The 22,678-nt window shown below is 35.9% G+C and overlaps 1 protein-coding gene across 12 annotated transcripts in view; it reads right to left on the reverse strand.

Moving 5' to 3' along the window:
- LOC102391025 (EF-hand calcium-binding domain-containing protein 13) overlaps window positions 1-22,397 on the reverse strand; it is a 96,719-nt gene extending 74,322 nt beyond the window's left edge. For 10 of the 12 annotated variants that reach the window (XM_044938845.1, XM_044938839.1, XM_044938843.1 and 7 more), the window contains exons 1-8: window positions 22,293-22,397; window positions 19,856-19,960; window positions 18,540-18,593; window positions 17,910-18,014; window positions 12,490-12,543; window positions 11,747-11,852; window positions 7,007-7,110; window positions 410-463 (exon numbers count right to left, since the gene is read on the reverse strand). In XM_044938845.1, coding sequence (XP_044794780.1) covers window positions 410-463; window positions 7,007-7,110; window positions 11,747-11,852; window positions 12,490-12,543; window positions 17,910-18,014; window positions 18,540-18,593; window positions 19,856-19,916 — 538 coding nt within the window. In that variant the 5' untranslated portion in view covers window positions 19,917-19,960; window positions 22,293-22,397. The remainder of the gene's footprint in view (window positions 1-409; window positions 464-7,006; window positions 7,111-11,746; window positions 11,853-12,489; window positions 12,544-17,909; window positions 18,015-18,539; window positions 18,594-19,855; window positions 19,961-22,292) is intronic. The other 2 variants (XM_044938836.1, XM_044938844.1) reach the window with 2 other exon arrangements.
- Window positions 22,398-22,678: the final 281 nt, after the last annotated feature.

The raw sequence follows: 22,678 nt of genomic DNA on the forward strand, positions 1-22,678 counted from the left end.
TAAATTTATTTATATTACTGTTCAGTTAATCCACCTAGATAGCTTATTAGGTAAGATTAAAAATAATCTTATAAGAAAGTGTTACGTGACTTTGTTAATAAAGCAATTGTTGACTCATTTACAATTATTCAAGAATTCACAGTGCCATTTATTGTGCCTGCCTAGAATTTCATTCCTAAATGTTTTATTAGGAAGGAAATCTCTACAGTGTAGGATTTCTTATATAGATTTAGTCCTGTAGGTATATTTTGTATTGCTTTATTTTTGCTTCCTTTTTTCCTAACTTAAATTTATGCAACAAGATAAAACTTTCCATTGGATCTAGTGGCAGGATAGCAGCAAAACATGATAGAAACATAAAAATTGTCAAATCCTAAGATGTTCAGTTTATTAGTAATTTACCACTAACCTGTGAAGGCTTTCACTTCATCCATTACCTTTTTCATATCAACTTTCCCATCAACTGCAAGAAAACACACATGTTACATCTATCTATCTATATATCTATATATATCTATATATACACACACACACACACATAACACAAAAGATGAGAAAGTGAACAAAAAAAATTTAGTACTTATCACTTGCTATAGAATTTTATTTCTTCCTTTCATTGGTATAAAATAAGAAAAATGTTTTACATTTCACATATGTAACTATATTAACAATGTGACACTGACATTTTTTTAAGATATTAAAACTTTCAGCATAAAAGAATTATATGCAAAAGAAGCCCCATTTACTTTAGCTGCTTTTAAGCATTTAGATATTGGAAAATTCTCCATTATTTAGTTAGGTTACTGGGTCAAAATTAAAAAGGTGATGTATACCATATTTTACTGTTTTATGTTTGGAAATTTTCTACTCGTATAAAGTTGACACATACTCATTATTTATTCACTATTATAATGAAGCCAAAAAAATTCATTGACTGGAATTACATGTGCAAGTTATAACTGACTTAATACCTACACAATTGTTAATTACAACCTTTGTATATAATAGATATTCAATGATCTATTTCATCAGTTATTAAAAGGACATTCAAATAGAAACATTAGAGAGACAAAATAAGTTCACTAAATCAGAATCTCAATTATATTAAGTATTGAGAAAGAGGAAAACAGTGAAACATTCTTGTGCTTTTATTTTCCAAATATTTACCTGTTGACTAACAGCAAAAATTAAAATTTGAATTATATATTACACTATTGAGAAAATACAACTATTAAACATAATAAAAAATCCATTATAATTTCAGATGGGCATTCTGAGCTAAAGAAAAAGGTCTTAAAAGCATACAAATATATGGATGCTAAACAACACACTTCTGAATAACCAACAAATCACAGAAGAAATCAAAAAAGAAATAAAAATATGCATAGAAATGAATGAAAATGAAAACGACAACCCAAAACCTATGGGATTCAGTAAAACAGTGCTAAGGGGAAGGTTCATAGGAATACAAGCTTACCTCAAGAAGCAAAAGAAAAATCAAATAAATTACCTAACTTTACACCTAAAGCAACTAGAAAAAGAAGAAATGAAGAATCCCAGGGTTAGTAGAAGGAAAGAAATCTTAAAAATTAGGGCAGAAATAAATGAAAAAGAAACAAAGGAGACTACAGCAAAAATCAGCAAAAGCTAAAAGCTGGTTCTTTGAGGAGATAAATAAAATAGACAAATGATTAGCCAGACTCATCAAGAAACAAAGGGAGAAGAATCAAATCAATAAAATTAGAAATGAAAATGGAGAAATCACAACAGACAACACAGAAATACAAAGGATCATAAGAGACTACTATCAGCAACTATATACCAATAAAATGGACAACTTGGAAGAAATGGAGAAATTCTTATACTTCTTTGGAAGTATAACCTTCCAAAACTGAACCAGGAAGAACTAGATAATCTTAACAGACCCATCACAAGCATGGAAATAGAAACTGTAATAAGAAATCTTCCACAAACAAAAGCCCAGGACCAGATGGCTTCACAGGTGAATTCTACCAAAAAAATTAGAGAAGAGCTAACACCTATCCTACTCCAACTCTTCCAGAAAATTGCAGAGGAAGGTAAACTTCCAAACTCATTCTATAAGGCCAGCATCACCCTAATACCAAAACCAGACGAAGATGCCACAAAAAAAGAAAACTACAGGTCAATATCACTGATGAACATAGATGCAAAAATCCTTAACAAAATTCTACCAAACAGAATCCAACAACATATTATAAAGATCATATATCATGGGCTTTATCCCAGGGATGCAAGGATTCTTCAGTTTTCACAAATCAAGCAATGTGATACAACATATTAACAAATTGAAAGATAAAAACCATATGATTATCTCAATAGATGCAGAGAAAGTCTTTGACAAAATTCTACATCAATATATGATAAAAAAAAACCTCCAGAAAGCAGGCATAGAATGAACATATCTCAACATAATAAAAGCCATATATGATAAACCCACAGAAAACATTATCCTCAGTGGTGAAAAATTGAAAGCATTTCCCCTATAATCAGGAACAAGACAAGGGTGCCCACTCTCACCAGTACTATTCAACATAGTTTTGGAAGTTTTAGCCACAGCAATCAGAGAAGAAAAAGAAATAAAAGGAATCCAGATTGGAAAAGAAGAAGTAAAACTCTCACTGTTTGCAGATGATATGATCCTCTACATAGAAAACCCTAAAGACAGCACCATAAAATTACTAGAGCTAATTAATGAATATAGTAAAGTTGCAGGATATAAAATTAACACACAGAAATCCCTTGCATTCCTATATACTAACAATGAGAAAACAGAAATTAAGGAAACAATTCCATTCACCATTGCAACGAAAATAATAAAATGCTTAGGAATAAATCTACCTAAAGAAGCTGCTAAGTCACCTCAGTCGTGTCCAACTCTGTGCATCCCCATAGACGGCAGCCCATCAGGCTCCCCCATCCCTAGGACTCTCTAGGCAAGAACACTGGAGTGGGTTGCCATTTCCTTCTCCAATGCATGGAAGTGAAAAGTCAAAGTGAAGTCGCTCAGTCATGTCTGACTCTTAGCGGCCCCATGGACCGCAACCCACCAGGCTCCTCCATCCATGGGATTTTCCAGGCAAGAGCACTGGAGTGGGGTGCCATTGCCTTCTCCAACCTAAAGAAGCGAGAGACCTATATATAGAAAACTATAAAACAATGATGAAAGGAATCAAAGATGACACAAATAGATGGAGAAATAAACCATGTTCATGGATCAGAAGAATCAAGATAGAGAAAATGAATATACTACCCAAAGCAATCTATAGATTCAACGCAATTCCTATCAAGCTACCAACGGTATTTTTCAGAGAACTAGAACAAATAATTTCACAATTTGGATGGAAATACAAAAAACCTGCAATAGCCAAAGCAATCTTGAGAAAGAAAAATGGAACTGAAGGAATCAACCTGCCTGACTTCAGACTATACTACAAAGCCACAGTCATCAAGACAGTACAGTACTGGCACAAAGACAGAAATATAGATTAATGGAACAAAATAGAAAGCCCAGATGTAAATCCATGCAATATGAACACCTTGTCTTTGACAAAGGAGGCAAGAATATACAATGGAGAAAAGACAATCTCTTTAACAAGTGGTGCTGGGAAAACTGGTCAACCACTTGTAAAAGAATGAAACTAGAACACTTTCTAACACCATCAGTTCAGTTCAGTTCAGGTCAGTCACTCAGTCATGTCTGACTCTCTCCAACACCATGAACTGCAGCACGCCAGGCCTCCCTGTCCATCACCAACTCCCGGAGTCTACCCAAACCCATGTCCATTGGGTCGGTGATGCCATCTAACCATCTCATCTTCTGTTGTCCCCTTCCCCTTCTGCCCTCAATCTTTCCCAGCATCAGGGTCTTTTCAAATGAGTCAGCTCTTTGCATGAGGTGGCCAAAGTACTGGAGTTTCAGCTTCAACATCAGTCCTTCCAATGAACACCCAGGACTGATCTCCTTTAGGATGGACTGGTTGGATCTCCTTGCAGTCCAAGGGATTCTCAAGAGTCTTCTCCAGCACCACAGTTCAAAAGCATCAATTCTTCAGTGCTCAGCTTTCTTTATAGTCCAACTCTCACATCCATACATGACCACTGGAAAAACCATAGCCTTGACTAGATGGACCTTTGTGGACAAAGTAATGTCTCTGCTTTTTAATATGCTGTCTAGGTTGGTCATGACTTTCCTTCCAAGGAATAAATGTCTTTCAATTTCATGGCTGCAATCTCTGTCTGCAGTGATTTTGGAGCCCAGAAAAATAAAGTCAGCCACTGTTTTCACTGTTTTCCCATCTATTTGCCATGAAGTGATGGGACCAGATGCCATGATCTTCGTTTTCTGAATGTTGAGCTTTAAGCCAACTTTTTCACTCTCCTCTTTCACTTTCATCAAGAGGCTCTTTAGTTCTTCTTCACTTTCTGCCATAAGGGTGGGGTCATCTGCATATCTGAGGTTATTGATATTTCTCCCGGAAATCTTGATTCCAGCTTGTGCTTCCTCCAGCCCAGCATTTCTCATGATGTACTCTGCTATAAGTTCCATACACAAAAATAAACTCAAAATGGATTAAAGATCTAAATGTAAGACCAGAAACCATAAAACTCCTAGAGGAAAACATAGTCAAAACACTCTCTGACATACATCACAGCAGGATTCTCTATGACCCACTTCCCAGAGTAATGGAAATAAAAGCAAAAAATAAGCAAATGGGACCTAATTAAACTTAAGAACTTTTGCACAACGAAGGAAACTATAAGCAAGGTGAAAAGACAGCCTTCAGAATGGGAGAAAATAATAGCAAATGAAGCAACTGACAAAGAAATAATCTCAAAAATATACAAGCAGCTCATGCAACTCAATTCCAGAAAAATAAATGACCCAATCAAAAAATAGTCCAAAGAACTAAACAGACATTTCTCCAAAGAAGACATACAGATGGCTAACAAACACATGAAAAGATGCTCAACATCACTTATTATCAGAAAAATGCAAATCAAAACCATAATGAGGTACCATCTCACGATGATCAGAATGGCTGCTATCAAAATGTCTACAAACAATAAATGCTGAAGAGGGTGGGGAGAAAAGGGAACCCTCTCACACTGTTGGTGGAAATGCAGACTAGTACAGCCACTATGGAGAACAGTGTGGAGATTCCTTAAAAAACTCAAATAGAACTGCCATATGACCCAGCAATCCCACTGCTGGGCATACACACCAAGGAAATCAGAATTGAAAGAGACACGTGTACCCTAATGTTCATCGCAGCACTGTTTACAATAGCTAGGGCATGAAAGCAACCTAGATGCCCATCAGCAGACAAGTAGATAAGAAAGTTGTGGTACTTATACACAATGGAATATTACTCAGCTATTAAAAAGAATGCATTTGAATCAGTTCTAATGAAGTGGATGAAACTGGAGCCTATTATACAGAGTGAAGTAAGTCAGAAAGAAAAACACCAAACCAGTATATTAGCACATATATATGGAATTTAGAAAGATGGTAAAGATGATCCTATATTTGAGACAGCAAAAGAGACACAGATGTAAAGAACAGACTTTTGGACTCTGTGGGAAAAGGCGAGGGTGAGATGATTTGAAAGAATAGCATTGAAACATGTATATTACCATATGTGAAATAAATCACCAGTCCAAGTTCGATGCATGAAACAGGGCTTTCATAGCCGATGCACTGGGACAACTCTGAGGGATGGGATGGGGAGGGAGTTGGGAGGGAGGTTCAGGATGGAGGACACATGTACACCCATGGCTTATTCATGTCAATGCATGGCAAAAACCACTACAATACTGTAAAGTAATTAGCCTCCAATTAAAATAAATCAATAAATTAACTTAAAAAAAACAAGAACTTATCTCTGAAAAATGTAAAGAAATGACAAAATTCCTACTAAATGGCATCTGATTAAGATGGGAAAAATGGATTTGTCCAGTGGTGAGGTATTTCTTAGCCTTACTGGAATCTTCTAAAGTTCACATATTCTAGATCTTGTCCTTCTAGGAGGGAATTGCTCTGTGATTAGTTACACTAAAATCAGAGCTTGTTTCCAGGTTTCCAAGAGGGAACTGAAGTTCAGCATCAGCTCCTGGATAATGGAGTCTGGCAACATCATATAGGAACCTTGATAGCCTTCTAAAGGAGGAAGACCATGTTCACAGGGTGGCCCAAATTATAGACAACTTTGCTCTGTGATGAGACTCTCTAAGGGGACAAAAAAAGTGACACCATCTTTGTGCTTCTATTTTAAATAGCTGGGGGACGATATCTCTGCAATCTGATGCAATTTGGGGTGAAATTTTAATCATTATGCTCAGTAGGCTTTCTTTGTTTCTCCCTTGTTTTTTTTCAATTTTACTCTTTTAATTTTGTTATATCCTATTGTCACAAGCCTTGCCCTCTGCAACCTCTCCCCACTTTTTCTCTTTTTTCCTGTCTCCCTAATGGTCCTTCAGTAATCCTGTTGACATTCTCAGCAATGTGTAGACTTCATCATGCAAAAGAAAACATTAACATAAATTAATGTAAAAGTCAAGAGAAAATGTTTGTTCTTACGTCCATATTGGGTTTTCAAAGTTTTTCTAAGCAGCTTGATGTCAAGTAAGCATTTTGAAGAGGTCTATAATCTCACAAGCTTTCAGAGGTGCCTAATAATAATAGAAATGATTATAACTAATATATATCACAGTAATAAGTGACTTTATTGGACACATTATGTATAATACCAGGCACTGGTTCAATTTAATCCTCACAAAATTCTATTAAGGATGTGCTATTAATGTACTTCTTTCATATATGAAGAAACTGAGACAGAAAAACATTAAGATGCCATAATTTTAAAACTTAAGAGTTAGAATTCAAACACAGTCAGTCTGGTTCTAGCATCTGTGCCTTTAACTACTCTGCTATTTGAACTCTGAATGTTCACCATTTGTTGCTCACCATCAGTTTGCAGGCTCCGTGTCAGATCTTTAAGTTCCTTTTCTGTGAGATTCATCCCCATGTTTTCCAGAACTGTGTCCAATTTACCGACATCAATTTTCCCTCCTTAGAAAGAGACAGGGATGAGAGCAAAATATAGTAATTTAAAAATCTGACAAAACTAGACAATCCAGGTGTGCCTGTGGTGGATTCATTTCGATGTTTGGCAAAACTAATACAATGTTGTAAAGTTTGAAAATAAAATAAAATTAAAAACAAACAAACACAAAACTAGACAATCCAGTCAATTCTTCTGTTCAACTAAGGGGCGGTGGTTGTTATTGCTAATTAAATTTTCAGACTGGTTGGCTTTACTGTTGATTAAATTTTATGAATAAAAGAAATCTTTTATTTTTTTACGGTACAGATTCAGATTTTGATTTTTCCAAGCCCTGCCAAAGTTTGGGAAATTCCAAAGGAATATGGATTTTTCTTGAAAAAAAAAATAACAAAATTAAATGATACTTACTTACATAAGGTACATAAAATAGGCAAATTCATAGAGATAGAAAGTAGAGTAGTGGTTACTCAGGGCGGAGGAGAGGGGAATGGGAAATTATTTCTTAATGGACTTTTTGATAGCATTTCTGTTTGGGGTGATGAAAAGTTTCTGGTTATGGATGGTGGTAATGGTTACAAAAGGTTGTATACTTAATGTTACTGAAATAGAAATTTTATCTTACGTGTTTTATACTACAACAAAAAAATGGTAAATTACAGAGCACTCATCTACTTTTTTCATTATGACTCTCCTATCTCTAAGAGTCTTTATACCTTCCAGTAATCTATTCTGATAGATTTTCCCATCAGCTGTAAAAAAACACATAATTCAGGAAAAAGAGAAATCAGTCACCAAGATGGTTTTAAAATCATTTTAGAATGATGGCTTTAAAATTTTTCCATACATATCAAATTATAAAAACATTACAAACTAAAAAAAACTTTGAAAGTCTGATCATTTGGGGACTTTCCTGGTGGTCCAGTGGTTAAGATTCTGTGCTTCCAAAGTAGGGAACATGGGTTTAATCCCTGATCAAAGTCCCACATGCCATGTGGTACAGCCCTCCCCTCCCCAAACAAAAGTGATCATATTCTCTTTGAATTGTAAAGCCAGTATTATTATTATTATTATTCTACCATGCCAAAACATGCAGTCTTTTAATCCCTCCTTTTACTTTTCTCATTTGGATTTCTGGAGAAGGGAATGGCAAACTGCTTTAGCATTCTTGCCTTGAGAAACCCATGAGCAGTATGAAAAGGCCAAAAGATATGATACTGAAAGATGAGCCCCCCAGGCTGGTAGTTGTCCAATATGCTCCAGAGGAAGAGCAGAAAAATTGCTCCAGAAAGAATGAAGAGGCTGAGTCAAAGCAGGAATGATGCCCAGAAACGATGTCCAATGAAAGTAAAGCCTGATGCTGTCAAGAACAATATTCCATAGAAACCTGGAATGTCAGGTCCCTTAATCAAGGTATATTGGATTGGTCAAACAAGAGATGGCAAGAGTGACCACTGACATTTTAGGAATCAGTAAACTAAAATGGACCGGAGTGGGTGAATTTAATTCAGATGAACATTATATCTACTACTGTGGGCAAGAATCCTTTAGAAGAAATGGAGTAGCCTTCATAGTCAACAAAAGAGTTTGAAACACAGTACTTGGGTGCAATCTCAAAAACAACAAAATGATCTTGGTTTGTTTCCAAGGCCAACTATTCAACATCACAGTAATCTAAGTCTATGCCCCAACCTCTAATGCCAAAGAAGCTGAAATTCAATGGTTCCATGAAGATATATAAGACTTTCTAGAATTAACTCCAAAAAAAGATGACATTCCATAGGGGACTGGAATGCAAAAAATAGGAAGTCAAGAGATACCTGGAGTAACAGGCAAGTTTGGCCTTGGAGTACAAAATGAAACAGGACAAATGCCAACCAATTTTTGTCAAGAGAACACACCGGTCATAGCAAACACCCTCTTCCAACAATACAAGAGACGACTCTGCACATGGACATCACCAGATGGTCAATACTGAAATCAGATTGATTGTATTTTTTGTTGCCAAAGATGGAGAAGCTCTATACAGTCAGCAAAAACAAGACTGGGAGCTGGCTGTGGCTCAGATCATGAACTCCTTACTGCAATATACAGACTTAAATTGAAGAAAGTAAGGAAAACCACTAGGCCACTCAGGTATGACTTAAATCAAATCCCTTATGATTATACAGTAGAAGTGACAACTAGATTCAAAGGATTAGATCTATAGACAAAGTGCCTGAAGAACTATGGACAGAGGTTTGTATGTATAGGAGACAGTGCCCAAAATTATCCCCAAAGAAAAAGAAATGAAAGAAGGCAAAATGGTTGTCTGAGGAGGCCTTACAAATAGCTGAGAAAAGAAGAGAAGTGAAAGGCAAAGAAGAAAGGGAAAGATATATTAATCTGAATGCAGAGTTCCAAAGAATAACAAGGAGAGATAAGAAAGCCTTCCTCAGTGATTAATGCAAAGAAATAGAGGAAAACAATAGAATGGGAAAGACTAGAGATCTCTTCAAGAAAACTGGAGATATCAAGAGAACATTTCATGCAATGATGGGGATGATAAAGGACAAAATAGTAAGGACCTAACAAAAGCAGAAGAGATTAAGAAGAGGTGGCAAGAATACACAAAAGAACTATACAAGAAAGGTCTTAATAATCCAGATAAACATGATTGTGTGGTCATTCAACTAAAGCCAGATATCCTGGAGTGTGAAGTCAAGTGGGCCTTAGGAAGCATCACTATGAACAAAGCTAGTGGAGGTGACAGAATTCCAGTTGAGCTATTTCAAATCCTAAAAGATGATGCTGTTAAAGTGCTGCTCTCAATATGCCAGCAAATTTGGAAAACTCAGCAGTGGCCACAGACCTGGAAAAGGTCAGTCTTCATTCCAGTCCCAAAGAAAAGTAATGCCAAAGAATGTTCAAACTGTTGTACAATTGCACTCATCTCACATGTAACAAAGTAATGCTCAAAATTCTCCATGCCAGGTTTCACTAGTACATGAACCAAGAACTTCCAGATGCTCAAGCTAGATTTAGAAAAGGAAGAGGAACCAGAGATAAATTGCCAACATCTGTTGGATCACAGAAAAAGCAAGAGAATTCCAGAAAAACATCTACTTCTGATTCATTGACTACACTAAGCCCTTTGACTGTGTGGATCTCAACGAACTGTGGGAAATTCTTAAACAGATGGGAATACCATACCACTTTATCTGCCTCCTGAGAAACCTGTATGCAGGTCAAGAAGCAACAGTTATAACCAGACATGGAACAACTGACTGGCTCCAAACTGGGAAAGGAGTACCTCAAGGCTGTATATTGTCACCCTGCTTATTTAACTTCTATGCAGAGTACATCATAAGAAATGCTGGACTGGATGAAGCTCAAGCTAGAATCAAGATTGCAGGGAGAAATATCAATAACCTCACATATGCAGATGACACCACCCTTAGGGCAGAAAGTGAAGAGAACTAAAGAGCCTCTTGATGAAAGTGAAAGAGGAAAGTGAAAAAGCTGGCTTAAAACTCAACATTCAGAAAACTAAGATCATGGCATCCGGTCCCATCACTTCATGGCAAATAGATGGGAAAAAAATGGAAACAGAGGAAGATTTTATTTTCTTGGGCTCCAAAATCACTGAGGACAGTGACTGCAGCCATGAAATTAAAAGACACATGCTCCTTGGGAAGAAAAGCTATGACAAACCTCAATAGCATATTAAAAAGCAGAGACATCATTTTGCTGACAAAAGTCTAAAGAGTCAAATCTTTGATGTTTCCAGTAGTCATGTACAGGTATGAGAGTTGGACATAGACAATGTTGAACACTGCAGAATTGATGTTTTTGAATTGTGGTGCAGGGGAAGACTCTTGAGAATCCCTTGAACAGCAATGAGATCAAACCAGTCAATCCTAAATGAAATCAACCCTGACTATTCATCGAAAGGGCTGATGCTGAAGTTCCAATACTTTGGCCACCTGATGTGAAGAGCCAACTCACTGGAAAAGACCCTGATGCTGGGAAAGATTGAGGACAAGAGGGGAAGGATGTGACAGAGGATGAGATGGTTGGAAGGCATCATCGACTCAATGGACAAGAGCTTGAGAAAACTCCAGGAGATAGTGAAGGACAGGGAAGCCAGGCTGGCTACAGTTCATGGAGTCATGAAGAGTTGGACACAACAGAAGGACTGAACATCCACACTTCCTTTTTCTTCAATTTTCTCTCTTAAGTATTCCAGTAGAATTAAGAGTAATGGCAGGTATTTCTCAGCACTTATTCATGATAATGGTATGTTTCTTGATTTTCAAATGAAGAACTAAGTTATACAATTAAGATTTCTTAATTTTTGACAAACTTTTTCTTCAAGTCTCAAATGGAATAGACATTCTTAAACACACAAATCTAAGTTTTCTTAAAGGTTTTACTGCAAAGTTTCTTCACAGAAGCACTGCTAACATTTTGGATAATTCTTTGCTGTACGGGCCTGTCCTATGCACTAGATGTCTTCTATCCACCAGATGCCAGTGACATTTCCTCCTCCCCCACCAAGTTGTGACAACCTAAAACGTTTCCAGACACTGTCAAATGTTTCTTTGGGAGCAAAACTGTCCCCTCTTGGGAACAACTGTTACAGTGATATTTGAAATGCTTACCCATCAGCTGGTAACTTTTTCAATAACTCCAAGCGTTCCTTATCTGAAAATTGTATCCTCATGTTTTCCAGAACACCTTCTGTGTCAGAGATATCAATGTCTTCCCCTACAAATAATGATTATAAAATGTAAGAATTTTTAAAATTACTTAAACATTTAAAATATAAAAATAAATATTTCCCCATGTAGCACTGACTTCAGTTATTGAATCAAGAACAAAGCTTCATCAGAAACATATGTGAAAAGTATTATCTCCTAATCATGTGGACAGGATAATATAGTATACAGTAGAATGTAGGGATATAAAGTACCACAATAAATTAGAATATTTTAGATGTTTGATCTTTAGTTATTGAATGAAATTTGTGTTGGTCTTTACATGATTACCTATATAAGTTGAAGCTTCGCTTCATCTACAGTGCTTCATCTACACCTATACTTTGGTCATCTAGACTAATATGTGATAATTATAAACTCATATGAAATATGTTGTTGACAAATGGTTCATAGAATAAGATACTTCTTATCAAAAGACTGCACTGAAGCACTGTTATTAAAATATAGATTATCTACAGTCCAACCAACTCTGGAAAATTTGATAAATACCACTCATTAATAAAAAGGAAAAATGTCTAAATCAACAATGATGATGAAACAGTTATGACAATGCTATGATAAAAAATCATTAAATATAATTTAGTACAATAATTTATTTTCTTAGATTTAGAGTATTTGTCACTCACCTATAACAGTTTTTACTCCATCCATTAGCTTATTGAGAACAATCTTTCCATTAGCTATTAGAAAAGGTGCAATTAATACAAATGATTGAGATTCAGGAAAAAGGTATAAAATACTTGTTTATAGCTCCTAGTCAAAACCAACTATTTTTATTTTATTGTATTTTATAAATGTATATTAATTTATAATTTACTAGATTTCAATAATTCACCCAATAAAATTAAGAACTAACTGTTTCCTAGATTACAAGGATTCTCTAGTTTATATGAAGCTATACACTCCTGCATAAGGAGATCAAGATATGATTTATGCCAGCCATAAAGCTCCATCAGTGGTTACCACAAATGGAAAAGGGTCTATACTTTTCATCTTTCATTCTTTGCTAAATTTCTTTTTCTCCAATATTTTCAATCACCATGACTTGCTGTAAATACTTGATTCCTATACATGTGAGACACGCTTCCCAGGTGGCACTAGTGGTAAAGAACCTGCCTGCCAATCCAGGAGACATAGAGATGTGAGTTCGATTTTTGGGTCAGGAAGATCCCATGGAGAAGGAAATGGCAACCCATTCCAGTATTCTCGCCTGGAGAATCCCATGGACAGAGGAGCCTGGCAGGCTACAGTCCATGGGGTCACACAGAGTTGGACACTACTGAAGCAACTTAGCATACATTTGAGACAAGTGTTAAAGCTTTCTACCATTTCCCACCACAGGAAATTTTCTTCCTCATTATTTTTTGTCTACTGATTAATTCATTTATTAAATATGTTAAGAATTGTTAATAAGAATTAGGCCACGTAGTAGGCTTTGCAGGTATGTGGCAGTCATTGCTTGCTGTCTAACAATCAGCCATAACTACTTACTATTCTTTCTGCTATCAGAACTCTAATTTGGTAACCTTCCTCTACGTGGCCATATACCTCAGGCAAGACTGGGCACTTCATAAGCCCTGGAAGTGGATTATGTCAAACTAGATTCAAAGCTAGTAGAAAGAAGGGAATAATAAATTAGAGTGTAGAGAGAGATGAAATAGAAGTCAGAAAAATCAGGAGAATCAAGAAAATGAAAAGTTGACTCTTTGAAAAGATCAATAAAACTGACAAATCTTTTGCTAAATTGATTAAGGAAAAAGATGCAATATACTAAAATAAATAATGAAAGTGGGGACATACTACAGACCTCAGAGAAATAAAAAGGATTATGTGAGAATACTATGAATAAGTACATGCCAACAAATTAGATAGCCTAGATGAAAAGGATATATTCCTAGAAACATAAATTACCAAAATTGACTCCAGAAGAAATAGAAATATACCTTTAACAGCCTTTTTACACGTAAAGAGATTGAATCAGCAATCAAAAACTTCTCAACCAAAAAAAAAAGCCTGGGACCAGTTGGTTTCATTGGCGAATTCTACTAACATTTAAAGAAGAATTAATACCAATTTTTCTAAACTCTTCCAAAAAAATAGAAGAGGAGGAAATAATTTCTAATTCATTCTATGAGGCCAACATTACTCTAATACCAAAGGTGGGATTAGTGTAAAGTAATGGCTTAAAATAATGGAGATTCTTAAAAAGAAGAAAAAATGTTCTGGAATTGGTGATTGTACAATATTGTGAATGTACTAAATACCACTGAATTATCTATTTCATAGCAGCTAATTTTATGTTATATGAATATGTGAATTTCACCTCAATAAAACAAACAAATGTAAAAGTAGACACCGTTATTCAATGGTGAAACTTTAGAAGTTTGTCCATTAAAACCACAAAAAGACAAGAAAGCCTGTTTTACCTCTAGTATTCAAATTGGGCTGCAATTCCTAACAAATTAAATATAACAAGAAAAAGAAATAATTGATTTTAACTATCTTTGTAAGGTTGTGGGAAACTAGATTAACATCGGAAAATCAACAAGAGTCTGCAAATACCACAATACTAATTTTAATACATATTCAATTAAAATCCAAATGGTATTAATCATAGATTTTAGAAAGTTTATAAAATTCATGGAAGACTAAGAATTACAAAATAACTGACATAATTTTGAGGAACAAGAAAGGATACTTTTAAAAATTTTATTTTATATTAGAGTATCGTTGATTCACAATGTTGTATTAGTTTCAAGTGCACAGCAAAGTGATTTACTTATACATATATTTATTCTTTTTCAGATCCTTTTCCCATATAGGATATTACAGAGTATTGAGAAGAGCTTCCTGTGCTATACAGTAGGTCCTTTTGACTATTTTATATATAGTAGTGTGTGTAGGTTAACTCCAACCTCCTAATTTATCCTGCTGCTTTCCTCTCTGGTAACCAACTTTGTTTTCTAAGTCTGTGACTCTGTTTCTGTTTTGTAAATAAGTTCATTTGTATCATTTCAAAAGATTCTATATGTAAGTGATGTCATATGATATTTGTCTTTCTCCATCTGACATACTTCACTTAGCATGATAATCTCTAATCTTGCCATGCTGCTGCAAATGGCATTATTTCCTTGCCTAACATGGCTGAGTAATACTGAGTATATATATATATATAAAACACATCTATATTTATATTATATATAAAACACATTTATAAGTATATATATGTATTTCAGTTCAGTCGCTCAGTCATGTCCGACTCTTTGTGACCCCATGAATCGCAGCACGCCAGGCCTCCCTGTCCATTACCAACTCCCGGAGTTCACTCAGACTCACGTCCATTGAGTCAGTGATGCCATCCAGCCATCTCATCCTCTGTCGTCCCCTTCTCCTCTTGCCCTCAATCCCTCCCAGCATCAGAGTCTTTTCCAATGAGTCAACTCTTCGCATGAGGTGGCCAAAGTACTGGACTTTCAGCTTCAGCATCATTCCTTCCAAACAAATCCCAGGGCTGATTTCCTTCAGAATGGACTGGTTGGATCTCCTTGCAGTCCAAGGGACTCTCAAGAGTCTTCTCCAACACCACAGTTCAAAAGCATCAATTCTTCGGTGCTCAGCCTTCTTCACAGTCCAACTCTCACATCCATACATGACCACAGGAAGAAACATGGCCTTGACTAGACGGATCTTTGTTGGCAAAGTAATGTCTCTGCTTTTGAATATGCTATCTAGGTTGGTCATAACTTTCCTTCCAAGGAGTAAGCGTCTTTTAATTTCATGGCTGCAGTCACCACCTGCAGTGATTTTGGAGCCCCAAAAAATAAAGTCTGACACTGTTTCCACTGTTTCCCCGTCTATTTCCCATGAAGTGATGGGACCGGATGCCATGATCTTCGTTTTCTGAATGTTGAGCTTTAAGCCAACTTTTTCACTCTCTTCTTTCACTTTCATCAAGAGGCTTTTTAGTTCCTTCTCACTTTCTGCCATAAGGGTGGTGTCATCTGCATATCTGAGGTTATTGATATTTCTCATGGCAATCTTGATTCCAGCTTGTGTTTCTTCCAGTCCAGCGTTTCTCATGATGTACTCTGCATATAAGTTAAATAAGCAGGGTGACAATATACAGCCTTGACATACTCCTTTTCCTATTTGGAACCAGTCTATTGTTCCATGTCCAGTTCTAACTGTTGCTTCCTGACCTGCATACAGATTTCTCAAGAGGCAGGTCACGTGGTCTGGTATTCCCATCTCTTTCAGAATTTGCCACAGTTTATTGTGATCCACACAGTCAAAGGCTTTTATAAAAGTCAAAGGCTTTTATATATATGTATTTATATATATATATAAAACACATCTCAAGAAGGGGTACTTACAATACTCAATTTCAAGATTTACTAATGTAAAGTCTTATTATTAAGGTAGTATAATATATTGATAGAGGGAAAAACAGGTCAATGAAACAGTATAGAAACTTAGAAACTCACTCTAACATACATGATAGTAAATATTACAAATCAGTAGGAAAAGGGCTAATGAAATACTGGCCATTAATACAGAAAAATATTAGATCTCTTAACTCACACACACAAAAAAACAAAATAAATTTCTTATCAATTAAAAATAAATAGGATAAAAACAATAGGAAAGATCTGATGATAAGGAAGAATTTTCTAAATAGAAAACAAATTATAAAGGAAGATAGTGACAAATTTAATTCTATTAAAATTAAGAACTTCTGTTCAATGAAAGGTGATAATCTAAGCAAAATGCTAAGTAAGAGACAGATATTTCTTGTGTCAGTTCAGTCGCTCAGTCATGTCCGACTCTTTGTGACCAAATGGACACGCCAGGCCTCCCCGTCCATCACCAACTCCTGGAGTTTGCTCAGACTCATGTCCATTGAGTTGGTGATGCCATCCAACCATCTCATCCTCTGTCGATCCTTCTCCTCCTGCCTTCAATCTTTCCCAGCATCAGGGTCTTTTCCAACGAGTCAGTACTTTGCAACAGGTGGCCAAAGTATTGGAGTTTCAGCTTCAACATCAGTCCTTCCAATGAATAATCAGGACTGATTTCCTTTAGGAGGGACTGGTTGGATCTCTTTGCTGTCCGAGGGACTCTCAAGAGTCTTCTCCAACACCACAGTTCAAAAGTATCAATTCTGAGTGCCAAAGAATTGATGCTTTTGATTTCTTGTATATAAAACGTAAAAATGATTAGCATACAGAGTGAGATGCTATATCCTTCTAGCATACATATCAGCATATAGTATGTGGGCTTCCCAGGTGGCGATAGTGGTAAAGAACCCACTTGCCAATGCAAGAGACGTAAGAGACGTGGGTTTGATCCCTGGGTCGGGAAGATCCCCGGAAGGAAGGCATGAGAACTCACTCCAGTATTCTGGCCTGGAGAATCCCATGGACAGAGGAGCCTGGCAGGCTATAGTCCATAGGGTTGCAGACAGTCAGGTACGACTGAAGTGACTTAGCACACATGCACAGAGTACATAAAGAACAACTACAAGTTAATTAGAAAAATGCAAATTACCCAATAGATTTAGGCAAAATATATGAAAAGGCAATTTACAGAAAAGGAAGGTTGAATGATCAGTAAAGGTATGAGATGATAACCTCACTGGCAATCTACGAATGCAGTTTAAAACAACACGATACAATTTCATATTAACCATGTTAAAAACTAATACACCTGACAATGTCAAATGTTGATGAGGTAGAAAGTTGGGGCTATAAATACCAGTTTATAGGGGCAGTGGTAACAGATAGTCAGGAGTAAAGAAAGCAGAGTAAAGAAATATTTAGGATGGTAAATAGAATTTAACTGGGACAGGGATTAAGGGAAAGTTAGAGTGAAGAATGACCCAGTTTTATGGGAGATGTAGAGAACGTGGAGGTAAGAATCTACTCAATCAAAATATAATGAATTTCTTTTTAGCCTGGGACATCTAAATAGAAATATTTAGCAGATACTTGGACATAACCCTTTGGAGCTCAGAGATGTTAGAGTATATTATATATTTCATGCTCACCATCAACTGGAAGATTAGCTATCAGATCTTCATGTTCTTTTTCTGTGAGCTTAATTCCCATGTTTCCAACAACTTTGTTCAGATCATTGACATTAATCATCCCGCCTTAGAAAAAGAGAGTAAATTAAAATGAGGCAAATTAAATGACTTCAAAACATTAAAAATATAACTCTATCCATGAATTATTTTTCCAATAGCCATTATTACCTCAGAAATGTAATGGAAAAGCAGTAATAAAAATAAATCATATTCATGACTGAAAAAGTAAGTAGCAGAGTTATAAATAAAATTTCTCTTTTTAAAGTTGGGCTTGAGGGGGTAAGAGAACATACCATAAAATTTCTTAACAATTTTTAAACTAGAGCTGAAGCAACCAATCTCATAGATTTCTGAAGTAACAGGTTATTTTTATCACATAAACTCTCAGGTTATTTGTGGCAAATTTCTAAAATAACTAACTTGCTATATATAAGTAAATTTGAAATGTTTTTTTTTCACCTGCTAGATGCAAAAATATAATAAAGAATATTATCTGATAAAATAAAGATATTTAGGGATGTATAAGTAATGAATCAATAATATTCACAGTATAATGTTATAGACTCAAGAATTTAATAGGTATATTCTTACCTTTGAGAGACTTTACTTCATCCAAAACCCTATTTTGAAACACCTGTCCAATAGCTACAAGAAAAGGCAAATTCATGTCAGAATGAAAATTGTATGGTCATTCATAAAAGAGTATTTTGTATTTCATAATTCTATAAATATATTTTTCATAATTTTCCTTAAAATGTTATTTTAACTAGAAATTTTAAAAATGAAGGTAGAAATAACAACTTTTAGAAAGGTGGCACGTCCCTATGATCTGTGTTACTCAAAGCGACTGTGAGTGTGGGCTGTGCCGAGGCATGGTCCTCACTGCCACCATTACGCCCTCACTGCTACCACCACCCCCATCAGAATCACGGCCACAGTAACAGCACAATAGGTAACTGTTACTGAAATTTTACCTTATACGAAGCACATTTCAAAGTGCTCTGTCATTTTTATCCTCTTTTTATAAATGAGGAAATTGACACACTGAGGTTTAGAAGAAACTTGTCTAAGATAACACAGAAGATAAGTAGTGGAGCTAGGATTTGAATCTAGGCATTCAGACACAGGGTATTTTGCTCTCAACCACTCTGCTATATTGTTGTTCCCCATTTTTTAAATATGTACTTATTTATTTGGTTGCTTCAGATCTTAGTTGCCAACATGTGGGATCCTTGTTGAAGTGCATGGACTTCCTAGTTGTGGCACGCTGACTCAGTTGTTCCGTGGCACGTGAGAATCTTAGTTTCCTGACCAGGAATCAAACTTGTGTCCACTGCATTGTAAGACGGATTCTTAACCACTAGACCACCTTTTTTTTTTCTCTGACTTCTTCCTCTTCCTTCTACTAGTCTTTCACTCTTCTCATTTTCCTTTCTTTCCTTGTTTATAATTAGGTTTTATAATTAAGTATAAGTAATATTAAGTCAGGGCTTCCAGTGGTAAAGGTTGTGCAGGTGGTAAAGAATCTGCCTGCCAGTGCAGGAGATGCAAGAGATGTGGGTTCGATCTCTGGGTTGGGAAGAACCTCTGCAGTAGGACATGGCAACTGGCTCCAGTAATTTTGCCTGGAAAATCCCATGGACAGAGGAGCCTCGTGGATTACAGTCATGGGGTCACAGAGTCGAACATGACTAAGCACACACACACACAATATTAATTGCTTTACTCATAGCCACAAGGTTTAATGACTTAAAAAGTAAATTTAATTGACAGTTATATGGTTTCTACACAGCTTAGAATTTTTTTTTCTAAAGTTCAGAAATTTCTAGAGGAAATTTCATAGGGAAGTTTTATAACTTCTTAAAAAGGCCACACAATTAGGCCTGAGTGGCAACCATGTGACTCACCATCAATTGATAGGATTTTCTTCAGCTCTGAGCATTCCTTATCAGCCAGCTCAATTCCCATGTTCCTAAGAAGATTTGGAAGGTCATTGACATCAACCTTTTTTCCTTTGAAAAGATGAGAATATAGATATTTGAGAGTTATATGGCCTAGCTAATGATTTCAAATAATGAAATATTCATGCCTATGAAGAATCAGGGTCTTCCCTGGTGGCTCAGAAGGTAACAATTTGAGAACATGCAAGGGCAGAATGCAATATATCCATATCAGTTCAGTTCAGTCGCTCAGTTGTGCCCAACTCTTTGCAACCCAATGGACTGCAGCACCCAGGCTTCCCTGTTCATCACCAACTCCTGGAGCCTACTCAAACTCATGTCCATTGCATTGGTGATGCCATCCAACCATCCTCTGTCGTCCACTTCTCCTCCTGCATTCAATCTTTCCCAGCATCAGGGTCTTTTCTAATGAGTCAACTCTTCTCATCAGGTGGCCAAAGTATTGGAGTTTTAGCTTCAGTTTCAGTCCTTCCAACGAACACCCAGAACTGATCTCCTTTAGGATGGACTGGTTGGATCTCCTTACAGTCCAAGGGACTCTCAAGAGTCTTCTCCAACACCACAGTTCAAAAGCATCAATTCTTCAGCACTCAGCTTTCTGTATAGTCCAACTCTCACATCCATACATGACTACTGGAAAAACCATAGCCTTGACTAGACAGACCTTTGTTGGCAAAGTAATGTCTCTGCTTTTTAATATACTGTCTAGGTTGGTCATAACTTTCCTTCCAAGGAGCAAGCATCTTTTAATTTCATGTCTGCAATCACCATCTGCAGTGATTTTGGAGCCCAGAAAAATAAAGTCAGCCACTGTTTCCCCATCTATTTACCATGTAGTGATGGGACCAGATGCCATGATCTTAGTTTCCTGAATGTTGAGCTTTAAGCTCACATTGTTGAGAAACTCAATAATAGATCAGAGATAATAACATAATTTTAAAATGTTCCCAATAATTTAACAGTTTTTACTGATCACCTATGAATAAAAGAAAGTGGTCAGAAGGAAGTATGAATTGTCCACAGTGATACTAAATCTAGGCTGAGAGGAATTTTTTTCTCCTCTATTTAAAAACTCAAGTAAGCCATTATTAATTTTTTACCAGATTTATTGAACAGGTGTGAATATTTTTCACATATTATGGTCAATTTAAAAATGTATAGCTGCAGAGACCTGAGCAATCATCACTACAATCTAAAACATTTTTGTAACCCTAAACCTAATATCCATTAAGCCTAGTCCATCCCTCTCCACCATCCCCAGTACCAGGAAATATTGTCTATTCTCTGTCTCTATAGGTTTACCAATAATAGACATCTCAGATAGATGAATCATACAATATGTGATGTCTTATGATTGACTTCTTTTACTTAGTGTAATATTTTCATTGATCCAAGGCACTTCAGCCCTAATTCAGTTTTAACTGTACTTAAGAGTTTATTTCTACACAGGGTTATTGTTACCATCTTTCTAAATTCCATACATATGCGTTAGTATACTGTATTGGTGTTTTTCTTTCTGGCTTATTTCACTCTGTATAATAGGCTGAAACATGTAAAATATCATGTATGAAACGAGTTGCCAGTCCAGGTTCGATGCAGGATACTGGATGCTTGGGGCTGGTGCACTGGGACGACCCAGAGGGATGGAATGGGGAGGGAGGAGGGAGGAGGGTTCAGGATGGGGAACACATGTATACCTGTGGCGGATTCATTTTGATATTTGGCAAAACTAATACAGTTATGTAAAGTTTAAAAATAAAATAAAATAAAAAAAAAGAGTTTATTTCTAGATCATAAAGGGGGTAAACCTAAGAATACAGTCCTTGGATCATGGAGTCTGGTGTAGGAATGTGGATTTTATGGAAATAGGGAAATAATGAAGCATTTCATACATAATGACCAGAATGTCTGATGGTCCATTACTGAGAAAGGGAGTGAGCATTACCATACAGTTATGGAACATGTCCCACACGTCAATACTCTCTCACCTCTGACCTACTCTTTTCTATATTTTTGCATTAACCTATTTCCAGACTGTTTTTCATGCAACTTTCCCCTCAATTGCTTTTATCTTGCCTCACTTTTTATAGTTCTAATAACAGTTCTGTCTTCATTTTTTTTTAATTTTATTTTATTTTTAAACTTTACATAATTGTATTAGTTTTGCCAAATTCATTTTCATGATTCCTTTAGAACCAAAATTAAAGGAGTTGTTGGCTTATGTTAATAAAATGATGAGAAAAAATATTTTCTTATTTTCTCTTTTTAATTCATTTCTAAGCTTTTATAAATGTTAATGGCACGTAAGATTTTTTCCAGAAGTGATTTTATAGATACTCACATCTCAGGTTATTTCAACAGTGCAAAAAATGTAAGCACTCACCATCAACAGGCAGATTCTCTAGTTAGTCTTTACTTTCTGTTCCTATAAGCTTCATTCCCATGTTTTGCAAAACAGTGTCCAGTTTACTGACATCAACGACCCCTCCTTGGGAAAAAGAGAGGAAAATAAGCAAAATTTAATAAACTTGGAATGTGACAAAAAGCAATGAATTACTGTATGTTATAGATATTGACGCACAATGAAGTACATTTAGTTGTACAAAAAGTGTCAGTAATGAAGGTGGAATTAGAATTTTTTTTTCCCTTGAGCCTATTTTGGGGAATAGTCTATATAATTAGCTTTTAAAGATTATGGCATAACTTCTAGACCATTTACAGAATTAGAGAAAATAAGTCACATACTTCTGCCAATAGGAACATGTTGTT

This window comes from Bubalus bubalis, chromosome 3, assembly GCF_019923935.1.
Source record: "Bubalus bubalis isolate 160015118507 breed Murrah chromosome 3, NDDB_SH_1, whole genome shotgun sequence".
Lineage (NCBI taxonomy): Eukaryota > Metazoa > Chordata > Mammalia > Artiodactyla > Bovidae > Bubalus > Bubalus bubalis.